This window comes from Rhizopus microsporus (assembly GCF_002708625.1).
Source record: "Rhizopus microsporus ATCC 52813 unplaced genomic scaffold scaffold_1, whole genome shotgun sequence".
Taxonomy (NCBI): Eukaryota; Fungi; Mucoromycota; class Mucoromycetes; order Mucorales; family Rhizopodaceae; genus Rhizopus; species Rhizopus microsporus.
In genome coordinates this window covers 1,099,267-1,116,167 of record NW_019671916.1, presented here as the reverse complement: position 1 = coordinate 1,116,167, position 16,901 = coordinate 1,099,267, and the positions used below count along the sequence as shown (strand labels likewise).

General features: G+C 37.3%; 9 protein-coding genes across 9 annotated transcripts; 4 read left to right on the top strand and 5 right to left on the bottom strand.

Moving 5' to 3' along the window:
* Positions 1–695: 695 nt before the first annotated feature.
* Positions 696–3,327, top strand: RHIMIDRAFT_232774 (timeless-domain-containing protein; the record flags this gene model as incomplete). The annotated part of the gene is made up of 8 exons (XM_023607810.1): positions 696–825; positions 877–1,047; positions 1,105–1,282; positions 1,338–1,650; positions 1,701–1,838; positions 1,893–2,097; positions 2,161–2,894; positions 2,941–3,327. The coding sequence occupies 8 exons, from the start codon at positions 696–698 to the stop codon at positions 3,325–3,327; spliced, it is 2,256 nt and encodes a 751-aa protein (XP_023471049.1).
* A 17-nt stretch (positions 3,328–3,344) lies between these two features.
* RHIMIDRAFT_6316 (CBS-domain-containing protein) lies at positions 3,345–5,622 on the bottom strand. Its single transcript, XM_023615490.1, has 8 exons — positions 5,495–5,622; positions 5,212–5,436; positions 5,099–5,145; positions 4,932–5,040; positions 4,522–4,874; positions 4,335–4,468; positions 4,186–4,277; positions 3,345–4,130 (listed from the first exon to the last, which is right to left on the bottom strand). The coding sequence occupies exons 1-8, from the start codon at positions 5,582–5,584 to the stop codon at positions 3,363–3,365; spliced, it is 1,818 nt and encodes a 605-aa protein (XP_023471048.1). The 5' UTR covers positions 5,585–5,622; the 3' UTR covers positions 3,345–3,362.
* A 729-nt stretch (positions 5,623–6,351) lies between these two features.
* Positions 6,352–7,172, bottom strand: RHIMIDRAFT_253729 (uncharacterized protein). The gene has a single exon (XM_023611045.1). The coding sequence runs from the start codon at positions 7,009–7,011 to the stop codon at positions 6,583–6,585; it is 429 nt and encodes a 142-aa protein (XP_023471047.1). The 5' UTR covers positions 7,012–7,172; the 3' UTR covers positions 6,352–6,582.
* A 615-nt stretch (positions 7,173–7,787) lies between these two features.
* Positions 7,788–8,126, top strand: RHIMIDRAFT_181749 (translational machinery component; the record flags this gene model as incomplete). The annotated part of the gene is made up of 1 exon (XM_023605795.1): positions 7,788–8,126. A coding segment is annotated over one exon (339 nt), but the record flags the coding sequence as incomplete, so codon positions are not given.
* Positions 8,127–8,226: 100 nt separating this feature from the next.
* Positions 8,227–9,186, bottom strand: RHIMIDRAFT_6305 (putative splicing factor 3a subunit 2). Its single transcript, XM_023615487.1, has one exon. The coding sequence runs from the start codon at positions 9,169–9,171 to the stop codon at positions 8,449–8,451; it is 723 nt and encodes a 240-aa protein (XP_023471045.1). The 5' UTR covers positions 9,172–9,186; the 3' UTR covers positions 8,227–8,448.
* Positions 9,187–9,610: 424 nt separating this feature from the next.
* RHIMIDRAFT_232770 (SPOC domain-like protein) lies at positions 9,611–12,400 on the top strand (the record flags this gene model as incomplete). Its single annotated transcript, XM_023607809.1, has 11 exons — positions 9,611–9,727; positions 9,777–9,981; positions 10,030–10,198; positions 10,257–10,797; positions 10,854–11,072; positions 11,121–11,257; positions 11,317–11,780; positions 11,833–11,945; positions 11,995–12,180; positions 12,235–12,321; positions 12,383–12,400. 11 exons carry the CDS (start codon positions 9,611–9,613, stop codon positions 12,398–12,400), a joined length of 2,256 nt encoding a protein of 751 aa, XP_023471044.1.
* A 101-nt stretch (positions 12,401–12,501) lies between these two features.
* RHIMIDRAFT_232769 (uncharacterized protein) lies at positions 12,502–13,530 on the bottom strand (the record flags this gene model as incomplete). Its single annotated transcript, XM_023607808.1, has 1 exon — positions 12,502–13,530. The coding sequence occupies one exon, from the start codon at positions 13,528–13,530 to the stop codon at positions 12,502–12,504; it is 1,029 nt and encodes a 342-aa protein (XP_023471043.1).
* A 38-nt stretch (positions 13,531–13,568) lies between these two features.
* On the bottom strand, positions 13,569–14,273 carry RHIMIDRAFT_232768 (uncharacterized protein; the record flags this gene model as incomplete). Its single annotated transcript, XM_023607807.1, has 1 exon — positions 13,569–14,273. One exon carries the CDS (start codon positions 14,271–14,273, stop codon positions 13,569–13,571), a length of 705 nt encoding a protein of 234 aa, XP_023471042.1.
* A 489-nt stretch (positions 14,274–14,762) lies between these two features.
* Positions 14,763–16,869, top strand: RHIMIDRAFT_253724 (ARM repeat-containing protein). The gene is made up of 3 exons (XM_023611044.1): positions 14,763–14,988; positions 15,041–15,380; positions 15,429–16,869. Exons 1-3 carry the CDS (start codon positions 14,922–14,924, stop codon positions 16,678–16,680), a joined length of 1,659 nt encoding a protein of 552 aa, XP_023471041.1. The 5' UTR covers positions 14,763–14,921; the 3' UTR covers positions 16,681–16,869.
* Positions 16,870–16,901: the final 32 nt, after the last annotated feature.

The following is a 16,901-nucleotide window of genomic DNA, read 5'->3' as shown; positions in this document are numbered from 1 at the left end:
AAAAAAAAAGAGGGATCCAACTTTATAAAAAAGGAGATGTAGTAATTGAGCGAATAGATAGAATTGATATTTGACAGGGAGACAAGGTGCATTGTTGTATCGTGTAACTCATTTTTATTCATGCGATTATAAAAAGGAAAAAGAATTCTTTTCTTCTTTTTTGTTTGATAATCCTATTATTTCTATGGAAACCATAAAGAAGCAAAGAAGAGAATGGGATAATAAGAAAAGGTAATAAACTGTGTTAAGGATGGAAGATCAACACTTCGTGACGATAAACAGCAACTCTTTAAGGAGAAAAAAAGGTTCACTGAAAATGGACACTGAAATAATCACTTGGTGTTACTCTTTTATTTATTCTACCATGACAACATATTATTCTATCGTGTGTGCGGGGAATATAATATGTATTAAGGAGATCAAGGCATAACTGCTGCCACCGCATGTCTTTAAGAAAAAGAGAAAGGGGATCACTTTGGAAGCAGGGCCCAAATTTTTATTTGACTTTGGCTTTTTTTTGACTTTTCTCCTTATTTTTCAGTGTACATTCAGTTTAAAGTTCCGTACCAATAACCTTGCGTCAGGACCAGCGCGCGAAACGCGTGAAAATAGTCCGCTCTCGGTTTCTAGATCTCTCATTTTTGGTGGGACTCTTTTTTTTTTCGCGTCCTGAATTTCTAAAAAAAGAAAAAGCAATGGATACTACTGACGACAGAGTAGAAACAAGAAACTACATTCTTAGTTTATGTTCAGCACTTGGTGCTCATGAAGAGCTTCCTTCTGCAGACGGAACAAGGCAATACTCTGTAGGCGACGAAGCTCTTGGTAAGCAAGTTTAGCTGGAAAAAGAGCAAGTTTACCAACATATATTGTTAGCATGTCTAAGAGACCTTAAGAGAGCTATTCGTGTTGACAGCGAATATAAAGAAAAGACTGTACTCAATACGATTGCCGAGTTTAATATCATTGAATCTGACATCGTCCCTCTCATGTTATCATTTGAAGGTCAATCAACAGAGATCGCTAATAGATTCATACTGGCATGTGGTAAAAAAAAAAAAAAGAAAAGAAAATATAGTGTTATGTACTCAATGTCTATTCAAGTCGAGTTACTCGTACCTATGACCTGGCCTATTGAGAAAAGCCTTGATGATGAAGAAGAAGACGAATATGATCCTAATATGATTGACTGCTACAGAAAATATAAATTAGGCCTATTAAAGCCAGGTGTATTTGAAGTCATTTTACGCTTGGTTGAACCAGCTGTTCGCATCCCATACAGGTAATAGAAAACATATATTTTGTTTCTTTCTGATCTAACCTCAATACTTATCAAGTGAACGATCCATACGAGATAATACAGTCATTCGGCTTGTCCTATACTTTTTTCGCAACTTATCAGCTATTCCCGATTTAAATCTATCACTGGCAGGAACAGTCGAGCAGATCAAGATGTCACATATGCAGGAAGACCTCATGATTCGATTTTATGAAGCAGACGTGATCGAACTCTTATTGACCATCTCATCTAATAGTATCAACAAACAAGATTCATCAGAGTGGAATGTGCTTGTTTTAGAAATCCTATACAATATCTTTCAACATGCTGACCCAAAAACCGTCTTTTCTTACAAACACACTTCTGATACAGTAAGAATATTTCTAGAGTATTCGTATGGTATTCATTTATCTTATTTTAGAAAAATGTGGGATTAAATGAACTATCAGCTAAATTATCAGAAATGCTTACAGTAGAGAAGGCTCAAAAACGACAGAAAATAGCACATGGACCAACAAGACATAATAGGTTTGGTGGAACATATGTATTGGAAGATTGGGTAAATAAATAAGATAAAGCAAAAAAAAAGAGTACATGCTTATGCGCAATACAGGAAGGAAACAAAAAAGTCTTTCATAAACAACAGGCTGGATTTGCTGATGTAAGCGAATTGGTAGATGGAGACAAGAAGATCAGCAGAGTAGGCCTCAAGCGTAAACTTGCAGATGAAATTAGAGCTAGAAAGGTGTATCAAGATTCTCGATGTTTACTCTATCTTAAAGCAACTGCACAATCTTTTGTGGAAACTTGTTTTAATGGTAAACAGCGCAAAGCAAAAGAAAAAAGAAAAAAAAAAGACAATATTCTGATCGAAACAATAGCATTATTTTCATCTGTATTAAAGGATATGAAAAGAGACGATAAAAAGATTGTAGACAAAGACTATATTCGCTACTATTTCTGTATGGGATGGTTCCTACAGTATCATCTTTATGAAAACAAGACGAGTAAAGCGAGAAAAGCCAATACGTTATGCCTACCTTCAAGACAAGATGAAAGAAATATATTGAACAAGTCATTTGATTTTGATTTAGTTGCTACAGCATTTGATTTAGGCACAATATTATTTTGTATACATTACATTCGACAAAAGCAAGAAGAAAAGAAATGGTTTGAAGTAACTGTGACAGCAGATTGCTTTAGGCAAATGCTGGTTAGTTTACACGAGATGAGTCAATCAGAAGAAGAAGAGTATCGCGACGCTGCAGAACATATTCAAAGTAATTTATATTATGAGCAGTCGATTCTCGATCTACTTCACAGCCTTGTAAAAAACTACCGTAACCAATCCAAGCAATATTTGAAGACTATGGTCATGCTTACTCATGTTCTGCTAAAAATGCTGGATCATTATGCTAAAACAAAAAAGACTTTATTTGTACGAAAAAAGAGAAATGAACGCTCTAGAAAAAAGAAAGATAAAAAGAAACAGATGGTCGAAGATAGCGAAGAACCAGAGGAAGTACAAATGGATGAAAGTGAAGGAAACGAAAGTGAAGAAGATCATGGTTCTGCATATAATGAACAGCTATTTAAATTTGAAGGCTTCGAAAAGGTAAGATATATATCCTTCTTGTATGACTTAAATTAACACGTACAAGAAATACATGAATGAGGATGTTATTCGCACATATTGTACTTTACTGGAATACTATGCTGATCTGGAACCTGAATACATCCACTACATCACCAGCTTCTTTCACAGGGCCATGGTAAAAAGAAAGGCAGAATATCTGTTCTGGAAGCTGCCTGTCATGGAATTATTCAATCGCATCTTAATATACAGTAGCAATTTCCCTAAAACAGAGGCACACAGCCAACTTAAAGAATTCATTCGCTATTCAACAAGGCTATTTTTCAAATATGCCAGTGTATATCCTTTATTATTTGTCGAAGCACTTGTGCCTAGTATCAAGACAAATACAGACGAACTGGACAAAATCATGGCGATCCCTCAAGCAGAGACCGTGGCCGAAAATACATTGTAAATAATAAAGTTGATTTTATTTGGATATACAGACTGCTACCTTTGCTTGGATGTTTTTGAGTAGATATAGACACCAGCAGCCGTAGCTGCCATGAGGACAATTGTAGCAGATAATATGATATGACTACTACTGCCCTTACTTTTTTCATCCACAGTCTTTTCTTTTACAACTTCTATTTTTTCTTCAAAAGTGGTCATCTTTTCTGTCGCTGTTGTTGACGATGATGTGGTTGATTTGCTGGTATCTATCCTATCATCTTGCACGAACAATTTGACTTTATTTTGTCCTGCTTTCATTGCCAAACGCACAGCATCTAATACATCAGAGTCACAGGTGATAAGCACTTTATCTCCTTCGTCATCTAAATAAGACAATGTGAGCCATTCCTTTTCATTTTCTACTTGGTTTGGAGGTAATTTAGATCGAATAGCCTCTAAAAGTTCATTATATGACAATTTTGTCACTACGCGATGTGTCTTTTGTTCGGCTAAAGTAAATTTGAATGTGAATACATCTTGTGCTATCGGTACCGCTGTTGTCAGTGATGACGAAGAGGCTTCGTTATTATTGTTAACCATGCTTGCAGACTCGCTCGGTAAGATATCAGAATAAGTCTTTAATGATGTAGAGGGCTGTGGTGATATGAAAGGAGGGGGAGCTAGATGATTATTGCTGTTATTATTTGAGTTGTCTGACAGCTGTGATCCGTTTTCTGCCAAATCAGCCGCGGAAGGACTGAAACTATCCCAAAAACGAGACCACATCGGCCCTCCTTCTGAATTGCTTCCCTGGATAGCGTTCATCTATCAGAAATGATATCAACAATCTATTTTATCATGAGCAACGAGCTCTTATTACTTGTTTTAACGTGACATAAGTCAGTTTCAATACATCTACAGTGCCTACTATAGTACCATCGCCAATCACTGGAAGGTTGAGATAGTGACCCTCTAATGTTTTTGTTTAGATGTTTCTTTAAATGATATCAAACTCTGTTTACACCTTACTGTTCATAAGTTTAAGGGCATCCAATACGGTTGTTTCAGGTGTAGCTGTATCTGGAGTTGGTGTCATCACTCGTGCTACTGTGCAGTTTTCAGGATTCAATCCTGCGGCGACAACGCGGAGTACTATGTCTTTACTGTATATGGATATGTCAGTCCTAGCTAACTTTCTTTTTTAATATGAACTTACGAGGTAAAGATACCCTGAAGTTTGTGACTCTTTGTTACAAGAACAGCGGTTGTATGTAACTCTCTCATCAACACTGCAATTTCTTTTACATTTGTCTTATATTTCACTTGCGCTGGAGGAGTGCCATCCAGGACAGATTCTAACGTTGGGCAGGCCATGCTCTCACGTAAATGTGTCATGTATTCATTTAGCTGAGCAGGGTTACCTCCAGACCATTCCTGGTCTACCCCTTCTAATGCGTCGTATAATTTTTGAGATGATCCAAATGCACGTTCCATTTTTTCAAGTGCCTCATATAAGCATTTAGTGATATCCAATAAACCAAAGATATCACCTTCTTCATTACAAACAGGCTATAAATAGTATAGATGAGCGAGGTTGCGGTTATAGTTTGTAAAATATAAGCTTACTAAATGGCGGAATCCCCTTTGTACCATAAGATCAAGTGCCTCTGTTGCTGATGTATCAGACGTGACACACAGTGGATTCTTTGTCATGATTTGACTGACAGTTATTGTTCTGCATATGACGTTAGGCTTTTCTTATCACTTTACAGTCTCACACTTCTCTTTCCTACCTTGCATCTAAACCCTCGGCTACTACTCTATACGCAATGTCTTTGGCCTATCTCCTTGAGAAGTTTAACTAAAAAAGGCAATTATGCAGCTTGACAAAGTTATTTTTGCTTACAGTAAATATGCCTGAAAGCTGGTCGTCTTCATTGACCACCAATACGCAATCGCATCGTTTTGCAGCCATAAATTGTGCAGATTCTACAACAAGCATATTCTCTTTAACTGTCACAGCATGGTTTGGTCTTAAAGCAGAAACTGTTCCTGGTATACGTTTGTTGAGTGTTCTAGTAGAAGTATTGGACTTTTTTAAGAATTCTTGCTCAAGTTTCTTTCGTAGTGCCTAAAGGTTATGGCGATCTAAGTTCTTGCTATATAGACTAAACAACGTTTGTCCTTACTTCGTCTTTTTTTGTTTGTCTCTGTCTACTGCTTGTGTCTGAGGGATCTGATACCTCAGCAGCCTTTATCTTTGTCGGCCTTTTAGACATCAATAGATCTTTTGATAATAAAAACTAGAGGAAAAAAGTAGAAGAAAAAAAAAAAGGACTTGCAGTGTTTTTTCCCCCTTCAAAAATTACTCTGGTCAAAACATTTGTGGCCCAATAAGGAACTAAATTTCTGCTGTTGATAGAAAATTGGCTGACAGTTTTAAATAGGTCCCGCGTTCTTTTGTATTAGCAATTACCGTTTCTTAATCAACACAGTCAAAATAGTCTAAAGACTACAAGGAACACTATATTAAAGCATCGCTTGTACAAAACAATGGCAGATAATTGGCCTCTGTATTTACAATTTAAACGATGGAGCACAACAAGTCTGTATGTATATCTTTAACTCTACATCATATATTGGACTTGACGTGTGTTAACGACTGATTTCTGAAGTGATCTTTTGCCGTGCTTAACCAAATAATTCCCACTCCTTCACGGACGAAATTAGCGAAGCTTGGAATTGACTTAGAGAGACGCATTAGTACTCTGTCCATAAACTTCTGTGAGTCGAAATCTTTTTTCGCTGTCATGTCAAAATGTAAGCTACTACGAATTCACTGATAAGCTATTCTAAAATAAAACATATCGCATGTGCAAGAGTAGAAGATCCCATTCTTTACACCAAAGGACAATACTCCATAAAAGGAGTGACTTCATAAAGTTGCAATCGTGAACTTTTTTTACTGCGTTCAGGTAAAAAATAATTTTGCGCTGACTTTAAAATGAGTTACTGGTCGTGCCTACACCAATGGCTATGTTGCCAAAACGAAGACTAAGGATATGGTGGCCCCTCTCCCATGGTACAAATGACTCTTTTGAAGCCCATCTCTGCCACCAGTTCTCCAAACCACAGTGAATGCACGCATAGAAAGATGTAAAGAGAACAATAAGAAGAGTTTTTTTTTATTATTATATTACTGAAAATAAAGCGCAGCTAGAAAGCCTATAACCACATCCTTAGTCTTAGTTTCGGCAACATAGCCGTTTCTTTTTTGCTAAATAAGAAAGTGGCCTAAAGCAACCAACTTGTTCAAAGGATTGCCCTTTAAATGAGCTTGAATTGATTTGGCTGAAAGAATTTGACAGCTTTCTGCCCAAAAATCACAATCCATTGTATACATGCAATTATTTTCCAAATTTTTGAACTTTGATTTAACTCCAGTTGTAATACTTTTGATGGATATTACAAGTACTTTTGGTAATTGACTGTATTCTTGTTTCAATTGCAAGGAATACGAGAATAATCTTGCTATAGAATCAGCATCCATATCACATTGGGCTTCTACCAAGATTGGATTTAGATGTGGTAACTTTGAAACGTATAAAGCATCAGAGACGCGTTTGCTTGCCCAAACACATCGACCCAAACAATAGGCGGTGTTATCGACATGTTGACCAACCAACTCTTTTACTATAATGCCCATAATCCTTTCATGTAAAAGAAATCTGTCCCAGGGATATACCTAGGTGCTAGTGTGAATGTTGCTAAATGTTCTATCATAGTTTTACTAAACACTCATACTAAACTTTTAGGTGTACACTACGCGCACAAGGAAATCCGCGAGAAGGCTAATGCTACGGGCGCTTCTTCTAGGCCCTGTATGTGGCATCATTTTACAAATTCACACTACCAAAGTGTCTGCCTAACCTAAGACCGTTCTGTGGGATATCGTTTGATATAAAATACGTACATATCATAATTACACGTGTTTGTTGGTTTTTTGTTGATCAAACTGGCGACATAAAGTTAAAACACAGTGAAGAAGCAAATGAAGCGACGTTCTTATTTCAATCGTGTGACGACTAAAGAGTGTATAGCGGGATTTAAATTACCGTCTTGCAGCATTCTGTGTGGCTTTTTTAAATCAAGCATCCTTTTCTTTACCCTGGATTATTTATAATGTTGAGACTTAAACACAATATTCCCAGGGCTTGCCAACAAATTACACAACAGCCTTGCTTACAAAGACTTGTTCAAACACGATGGGTATCCAGCACCATTCCACAAACAATCGGAAAGCCATCAAAACAAATGGAGGGCATCTTGAAGGTGCTGTCAAATTCAAAAGTCCAAAACAGGGACGGTCTTTCCAACATTCTGCAGGACTCTGTTGAAAAAAATAAAAACAAAGTAAAGCCAGAATTCAACTTTGATCTTCACGGCCTCGGCGAGGCTCTTAATTTTGGACCTCCTCATCAGCTTCATATTAATGCCTCTCCCAATAATACCATTGTCACTTTGACTCGACCTAATGGCTTACCTTTAATCACAACCTCTGGAGGATCAGCAGGATTCAAGAAAGCTGCTCGTAGTGGATATGAAGCAGCACATCAAGCATCACTTCAGCTTTTGGAAAAGATGCAAGCAAAGAACTTACAGGTGGCTCATGTTCACTTCATCTTGAAGGGATTTGGACCTGGAAGGGAAGCTGCATTTAAAGCTTTAGCTACAGGCGCAACTTGGAAAATTAAGCGAATCACAGATGCTACACCTGTTCCCTTTGGTGGTTGTAGACCAAAGAAGGCTAGACGTCTCTAATGTTTAAACTATCATAGAATAAAAAAGTACATGAATTGCAATTTTACCATATGCATTCGTAGCTCTCTTTTCTTCACTAAAAACATGTCATCCTTTTGAGGGCGTACGTAAATAATATGAAGGTCAAGGTATCAAAAAAGAGGCATTCCTTATTATTTAGAACCAATTTCCTTGAAACTGTCATTTATATCAACTGATGGACGATGTAACTATTCGTGCTGTAACACAGACACAAAGCTGCATCGTTCTCTTTTAATGTCAACATCAAAGAAGAAAACGAGCCTACAATGTCACTTGTATATAGAAAAAGAACTTTTTATTATTAAACCATGGCAGTGGGCGGTGCAGCCGTAGGAGTGGCTTCCATTCCTTCAAACATGGTGCTTCTTTCACTCTTGAAAAAGAATTGTAATGAAAATTGCTTCAAATCGTGATCCCAGTGAGTCCAAAATTTTCCTGGTGTTTCATCCACTTTTGTACTCTGTATTTTGAAAGCAATTGATTCATAAGGTTCTGCTGCTATAACCAAGTATTGGTAAGCGTTATTAGGTGGTTCTACTTTTTGTTCGTAAGCTCCCATAAATCGATGACGAGGCTTGACTTCTTGGCCGATCTCTGGGTATTGAATTTGATAAAGAAATCCAAGTTGGCGAGTGACAGGATCCCGCACTTTGGTGATTCGATAACCTGGTCGACCTATTTTGATTATATTTCTGCGTGGTGCAATCACAGGTTTAGCAGGACCAATGGCTGGTTGTACTAGGTTATTTTCTTTTGCTTCTCTAGCTGCACGTCGTGCTAAATTGGTCTGATGCTTTTTTCCTTGAGTGTGTGCAAGGTAGGAGCCTTCGCTTGTATGTAATGTTAGACATAGTTTACACTCATATGAACCCAAGTGGTTCTTCATAAAGTAAGGATCTTTGCTGATGTCGATTGTTTCCATGGCTAATTTACGAAGCCTTTCACGACGATCGACATTAGATTCAGAATAGCTGGCTACTCCTCCTCCTCTGTGTTTGCTACCAACTCGATTTTGGAAATCCATTTTTAATGTACTGCGTAATGTGGAAAAGAGAAGAAAAAAGAAAATGAGGTAAAATTTTACAAATAAAATGTTAAGCTACATCACGTGACAACTTCTTGTCTAATGACTACATAAAAGACGTGCAGAAGGTGTCTTATATATCATTGTGTTAATGCTGAGCTTAATAAGTATCTTTCAAACGGTCGTACGAATTACATTGTCAATACTTGCAGATATAACTACACTAAAATTGTAGTGCATACAGCCTTTCCTCTTTATACACACGCACAAGGTAGTATAAACTCTTGAACTAAACAATGTTCCTGTAGTTTAGCATTCAGCTATTCTTGATAGACTTTTTTCAGTGGTATGACTCCCAAGCAGCGTTGTTTTACTTTTTTCACTATTTATCAGTAATAAAAAATCAGCATGAAAAAAAGACCCTTTTTCTTTGTTCAAAATGGCACAAAAAAGAGCAACAGTTTATATTCTCAATGTCACAGAATCAATGAGTCATTATTCTGAAAATGCTTTTCAGAAAGCTTTAGATTGTATAACTACTTCTCTTGAAGACAAAGTAACTATAAAATTTCTACTTGTTCTTATAGTTATTCATTATATCCTAGATTCTGTCAGGACGAAAAACAGATTTCACCTCTATTCTTCTTGCAGGAACACCCAATACAGACAACGTTTGTGCCGATCAATTGGACACACCAGATCAATACCAAAACATTTCAACACTCTATCCTTTACAGCAAACAACCTTGAACATACTGCGACAGTTGATAAAAATACGACCAGTATCAGATTCGAATATAAAAGTGGATGGTAAATAACGTGTTATTGATAAAGACACACGATCTTATATTGTAATAGTACTTGATGCTGTTATTGTCGCTATTCAGATGATTTTGGCTCACTGCAAGAAATTAAAATACGAAAAGTGTATTGCAGTATTCTCAAACGCAAAAGATCCTATCGATTGGAGAGACTATCATGATATCGCAGCAGTTCTTAGAGATAATAACATTGTAATGCTATTCAAGTAAGAAAAGAAACAGAGGAAGACATTATTCGATAGATTTATCTAAATTAGCATATAGTGGTGTGGATTATCATGAATACAAGGACCCAATGTGTACCAAGGAGATCGAGACGAACTATGATTTTTGGATCAAACTAGCATCCCAAACACCAGATGGTCGCGTATGCCATATAAACGAGACTTATGAGGAGATAAATCAGATTCAGGTCAAAGAAGTTAGGCCAACACCTAGCTATCGAGGATATCTTTACCTTGGAAGCCCTAACAGAAACCATTTTCTTGCCATAAGCGTGTTTATGTACCTTCGTGTGAAGGAGGTCAAGATGCCTATCTCTAAAAAGTACTCGAGTTTGAGCCAAGGCCCGACTCATGACGTTGTTCCCGAAAAAATCTATACGGTCTCGAATACAGGCGAAAGCAAGACAGATGGCATTGATACGACAGAGGAAGAGGATTACATCACTGTCTCTAAGGATGAGTTAGAAAAGGCATATCGCTTTGGTAAGCAGGTGGTTAAAGTATCTGCTGAAGAAGAAGAGTATGGCAAATTGAAAACGAAGAAAGAGCTGTCTATTCTTGAATTTGTGCCTGCGAGCACGGTAAATGTCTTTAATATCTTTTTATGCATGTATTTTGTACTAATATATGTACACAGTTTCGCAGGTACTACTTAAAAGGACATCCCTATATTGTATCAGCAGGCAGCTATTGTTCAGAAGAGTCTGCCGTTGCCATTTCGGCCTTAGCCCATGCACTACATGAAACAGATACTCTGGCACTCGTACGCTATGTTTATAAAGACGATAGCGCTCCTAAATTAGGTGTTTTATTCCCCTTATTTGAAAAGGACATTTCATTACTTCATTATGTCGAGGTATGGCGACTTGTATCAAAAGCACCCAATCTAAATATGCTACTTTAGCTTCCTTTCTCAGAAGATGTCCATCCATATACATTCCCATCTCCTCCAAAAGATATTAGTGATGATACAAAAGGAAGTCAGCTGATAGATGAACTGATTGATACAATGGATCTAAACAAGCTGACAGACATACACGGGTAAATAATGTAGACCAAGGTAAACGTTTGTAGAGCGATGCTTACGATTATTATTACAGAAACAAATACCTGGATCCTAATGACACATTCAATCCTATTTTTTGGAGGGTCAACAGGGCTATCAAGGTCCGTGCATTGGATCCAAATGCAGCTATACCTGAGTTGGGCAAAGAATTTCAAGTTCAATACAATACCCCAGATGCATTCAAAGAATCATTAACGTTCACTGCAGCGAGATTACAGGACCATTTTCAAATCAAAAAAGGCATGATTTATCTGTCTATTCTTATCGGTCTGTTAATACTTTTTTGTATAGTGGAGGAAAAGGAAAAGAAGAGAAAGTACGAACAAGCGAATGATGAAGCTTCTTTCAAACTGACGCCTATTGATGAACTTGTTCAAAAGAACAAGCAGACAAAGATACAGCACCCTAATGGCGATGTACAGAATATTACAATTAATACACCAGTAGATGATTTCAAGGCAATGGTATCAAACAAGGAGATAGATCTTGTTACTAAAGGTATCTGTTAAGTAAAAAGAGGCTAATAATGGTCACTTACCTCGTCTATTAGCTGTTGAGCAACTAGGCAAGATTGTGGTTGAACTTGTCGCTAATTCATTTGGAAGTCAAAATTATCAAAAGGCCATAGAGTGTCTTCAAGTCATGAGAAATACAGCAGCTGAGGTATGTTTTTGAGAATAGAAACTACACATAAAACTAAAAAGAACAAAAGGAAGAAGAGGCAAAGACCTTTAACGCAACACTGAGTCAACTGAAAGGATGGTGTGAGTTGAGCAACAAGACATCGCCACGTCGTCAATTCTGGGAAATGCTTAAAGGGAATAAACTTACTCTCATAACTCAAGAAGAGAGCAAGGATGCAGACGTTCAACAACTTACAAAGGATGATGCTCTGAAGGTAAAGCTTTTTTCTATATAAAACATAAACCTTTTTTTAATACTAGATAAATAGTTCTTTGATGAAGAAGCTGATTCAATGGAGCCTATGATGCTGAGTACTCAAGAAGATGCAGAAGACATATTCGATGTAGATGATTTGGTAAGTTTACATAAATATTGCCAGAAAGCAAAATATTTAGTTACTCATTGAATATCATTAGTTAAATCAAATGGAATAAAATGTGTCTGTAAATAGAGATAAAATGTAGTTTGTGTGAACTAATGAGCTACAAAATAAAAGAGAAACTACACAAATGACTTTATCCTTGTGTTTAATATATTAGTACACAGTTTGTCTAGTTGCCAAGTAATCATACACAGGGTCATAGAAATATCCTTTCCAGAAAGGGCGTAAATGATATACAAATGCCTTTAGTAGTTTGCTTTTATCTAGTTCTGATAGGCTATACGATCTAGATACGCCTGTACTGCAATCCGAAGGATCCATATAGCACCAGGGGAGCACTGTCCAGGGTTTTACTCCATTCATGATGCATTGATCATATACATGGGAATAAAGTAAGGGCCCGACAGCAGCCACTCTTGAAGCTTGCTGAATCATTTCGCATAGATAAGGAGAGCGTCTAGAGAAATGCATCAAGGGCCCCGTAAATCTCTTTGATTTTGTTTCATGACAGTCTCCCTGAGACATCCATTCTTGATCTAGTAAAGGGGCAAGATCACGAATAAAGAGGATATCCATGTTGAACCAGACGCCACCATGCTGATAGAGAATAAGTAATGGAAGTAATTCTGAAGATGGTCTGATAGAGTCAAAAGAGGTAGTTAGATCAGCCGTCGAGATGATTCTGTACTGGAGGTTATCCTTGTCAGAAAGGGCTTTCCAATGTGGTGAGTCTAATTGCTCTTTTCTCGTGATCCACAGTGTAAGTTGTGATGAAGGCTGTGTCAACAAAAAGGATTGTATTGTATCGAAATGTCTTTTTGTGAAGAGTTCGTCTATTAACAAGGTGTGAAATACAGTATTGGTAGTAACAGTAGTGGCATTAGGGTGAATTAAGGATGCATAATCAAAGCAAGTATCCTCATCTATAGCAGTGGGTATAATAATAGCATGTTGTTGTATAGCTGTATGATTACTAAAACAGTAAAGTGGCTCTTTGTTTACTTTAATGGAAGCAAGTGATTCCCTCAGGAAGACATGAGCATTGAGGTCTACTTTATAAAATAAAAAGAATGACAATAATAGACCGACAAGGGTGATGCATGTCCATTTAGCAAAGACGAAGCAGAGTTGACCAAGATGAATCTTTGTCAATAGACCCTTCTTATTATTCCAAATTTGCATAAAGAGGGAAAAAAGGAAAAAATAATTTATTTACATAATCAGAGATACTTTTTACCTTCTCTCTGTTCTTGGTCTTGGTCTTCTTCTTCTTCCCAATCCCAGCTATTTTTACGCATATTTGTCTCTTTAGAATGACTTGGCGTGGGTGATAGCTTCATTCTACGAATCAAGACAGGAGGTGATAGTTGTCTTGCGGTAGTGACTGACTCTTTACCCTTTCTATTGTTCAATTGATGATACATTGAAAATGATTGAGAAGATGTTGCCGGGCTATCCCATGTGTCACTCTTGGTAGATTCTGTTTCTTTCTTGTCTTCTTTTGGGTAATCACTCAAGCTAACAACTGAGCCTATTTCACTTTCCTCCACTTTGTCTTCCTCTTCCTCTTCCTGTTCTTTTATCTGTTTAGGCTGTGGACCCCAAGTAGCTGTGATCACTATAGAAGAAAATGCTTCTGCTGCAAAACCTGCACAGCCACCAATAAATAGACCACAGCATACGGCTGCTAAGCAAAACATAGTAATAGGGTATAAGGCACGGTTGATGGACAAGAGGAGGTCCAGTGGCTTCAATATGAGGTTATTCCAGCTAAAGCTAATAATCCAAACAATAGGTGATAGCATAATACGGCTTGACTTGTATGTGATTGAAAATATAAACTTGAAAAACGTAAATGACATTAAAGCTGCTGCCTTCATTGATTTCAAAATGGTCATGAATTGTTCAGTTTTACTGAGCTCCATAATGAGTGGCTCTGAACGCACTGCTGTAATTAGACTTGATAAACAAACTATAGTTGACATGTATTAGGGCGATTTAAAGAAAAAAGAGAAAGATAGAAAGAAAAGTCAAGTTCATTTATTGAATACCTTTATCACGTGTGATGATCCATTTTTTGGTGTTATAGAAGCGTTTGTTTCTATAGTAACAAAGAGTATAGAATGAGATTATGGCCTACCTTGTTACTTGCGCGCTTCATTAGATTAAGCTAATTTCATTTGCCTATATATTTATATATACTTGCATCCACGCATTGGACAGGTCAAATAGGACAATAGCAATTGCATATGACAATCATGCTTAGGCCATTTCTATTTCTGGATGAAGATTGGCTTGGGGTGTATATTACTAAAAAAGGAGTTGAACATGGAGATATCTTTGATCACCATGGAAATCATATGTTCATACATATTCACGTGAAATAATAAAATGTTTTCTTTATAAAATGCAACACCATATTAAAGTGCGCTGTAGCTAATTCTAATCAAGTATGTATTGTCAGGATTCATGCAAATGGCAAAATCAGTGGCTTATTATTGTGACTTTATAAATTTACTTGACCTTTTAAAGTTCTTCAAAGCTTATTTCTAATTGCTTTTTAACGTTAAAACATGTCTGAAATTGGTGCAAAGAGATCAGCTGAATTCCAGCAAAATCACAACAAGAAGTCAAAGACTGGTAAATACTTCTTAGCACTTGTATACCAATCATATTAATATTTCCTTGACAGAGGCCCGTAATGAGCAAAAGAATACTCGTATAGAACGTAAATCACATGACAAAAACTTTGAAATGATCACGCAGGCCAAGAAGGTCTGGGAACAACTTCGACGTGGAGATATTAGTCGTGAAGAGCAAAAGCAATTGATGGAAAAGATCATGAGTATTATTGGTGGCAAAGTTCAAGATGTTATTTTTAAGCATGATGCCTCTCGTATTATCCAAACCTGTCTTAAAAAGGGCAACGCTGAACAAAGAAACCAGATAGCTGAAGAGTTGAAGGGTAGATATCTTGAACTTGCCAAGTCAATGTATGGTAAATTCATTGTAATGAAGGCTATTGAATACTGGTAAATATGAATACAAGCTTTAGAATAATCAGTCTTACTTTTCTTTAGTCATAAGCAGAGAGATACTATCTTGGCTGAATTCAGAACACATGTCCGTAAATTGATTCGTCACAAGGAAGCCGCTACAGTCATTGAAACATTCTTTTCACAGTTTGCCAATGCTGCTCAGAGAAACGAACTGCTTGCAGAATTTTACGGCCCTGAAATGACATTGTTCAATCAGACTGGTGGAGCCAAGACACTGGATGACCTGCTTCAATCTTTCCCCGACAAGAAAGATGCAGTTCTTAGGCACATGGCCGAGACACTGAGTGGATGTATGGACAAAGGAACAATTGTTAACAGTATTGTTCATAAAGCACTCTATCAATATATGACATTAGCCGACGACAAAGGACGAGAAACAATGCTGGGTCATCTCAAAGAATCACTTGCAGACATTGTTCATACCCGTGAGGGTGCTTGGGTTGGTATGATTTGCCTGTCTATTGCTACACCCAAGGATCGTAAGTTGATCATTAGAAGCTTTAAACCTTATTTGCAAAAGATGGCATGCGATGAATATGGATACCTCGTATTGTTGCGTTTATTAGACGTTACTGATGATACCGTGTTGCTGTCGAAAGCAGTTGTTGGTGAGTTGTGCAAGAACGCCAAGGAACTATTTGCCGATAAATATGGACGTCGATTCTTCCTGTACATCCTGGCTGGACGTAATACCAAATACTTGTCACCTGAAACAGTTCAGCTTTTGAAGGAAGGTGATAAGATCAGAGTGAGCAAAAAGGACCCTGAAATCCGAGCCAAGGACATCTTGAACGCATGCTCTCCTCAACTCATCAAATTGGTTACCGATAATGCAGCTATCTTGATGAGAGAAAAGCTTAGCTCCCAAGTAGTGCAGGAAATCATGCTTCATGCCTCTGGTGACAAGACTGAAGCAATCAACGCTATTTTGGCATTGGCTGGAGAAAACATCGAAAAGGAAAACCACATAATAGAAGACAGATTCGGTAACCGCATTATCAAAGCTATGATCAAAGCAGATACGGCAGAAGGCCAAAATGACAGAGCATTAGAACCACTTGAATTTGCACCAAAACTTTTAGAAGTGATTAAGCCTCATCTTGCTCATTTTGCTACGAATCATGGTAGCTTTATTGTACTTGCTTTAGCTGAAGAACCTTCGACTAGAAAAGATGTGATAAAGCAATTAAAGCCCCACAAGAAAGAGATTCAACAAGCTGCGGAAAGCAACCCTGGTTCCAAGTTGCTATTAGAAACCTTATCAACCAAATAAACTTGTATATTTTGTTACACTTTATTCAGAAATTATTGACACACATTACATGATCAATAACAATTACACTTTATTCAAAGTGTGAAACTCAGCTCTGTCACACATTTCTTCCCTGGCATTCATTAACTAAAAAAAGCCCAGATGACAGTTACACAGTTACCAAAAGCCACACTTTAAGTATTTGTTAGCGCCTCATATTCCAATAGCTTCCTTTTTCTCTT

Coding starts and splice junctions, on each gene's coding strand:
- RHIMIDRAFT_6305 (XM_023615487.1), bottom strand. CDS start 9,171: ATGGATTTCCAAAATCGAGTTGGTAGCAAACACAGAGGAGGAGGAGTA.
- RHIMIDRAFT_253729 (XM_023611045.1), bottom strand. CDS start 7,011: ATGGGCATTATAGTAAAAGAGTTGGTTGGTCAACATGTCGATAACACC.
- RHIMIDRAFT_253724 (XM_023611044.1), top strand. CDS start 14,922: ATGTCTGAAATTGGTGCAAAGAGATCAGCTGAATTCCAGCAAAATCAC. Junction 14,989..15,040: donor CAACAAGAAGTCAAAGACTG/GTAAATACTTCT, acceptor TTTCCTTGACAG/AGGCCCGTAATGAGCAAAAG. Junction 15,381..15,428: donor ATGAAGGCTATTGAATACTG/GTAAATATGAAT, acceptor ACTTTTCTTTAG/TCATAAGCAGAGAGATACTA.
- RHIMIDRAFT_6316 (XM_023615490.1), bottom strand. CDS start 5,584: ATGTCTAAAAGGCCGACAAAGATAAAGGCTGCTGAGGTATCAGATCCC. Junction 5,146..5,211: donor AGCTTTCAGGCATATTTACT/GTAAGCAAAAAT, acceptor TCAAGGAGATAG/GCCAAAGACATTGCGTATAG. Junction 4,875..4,931: donor AAAGGGGATTCCGCCATTTA/GTAAGCTTATAT, acceptor TACTATTTATAG/CCTGTTTGTAATGAAGAAGG.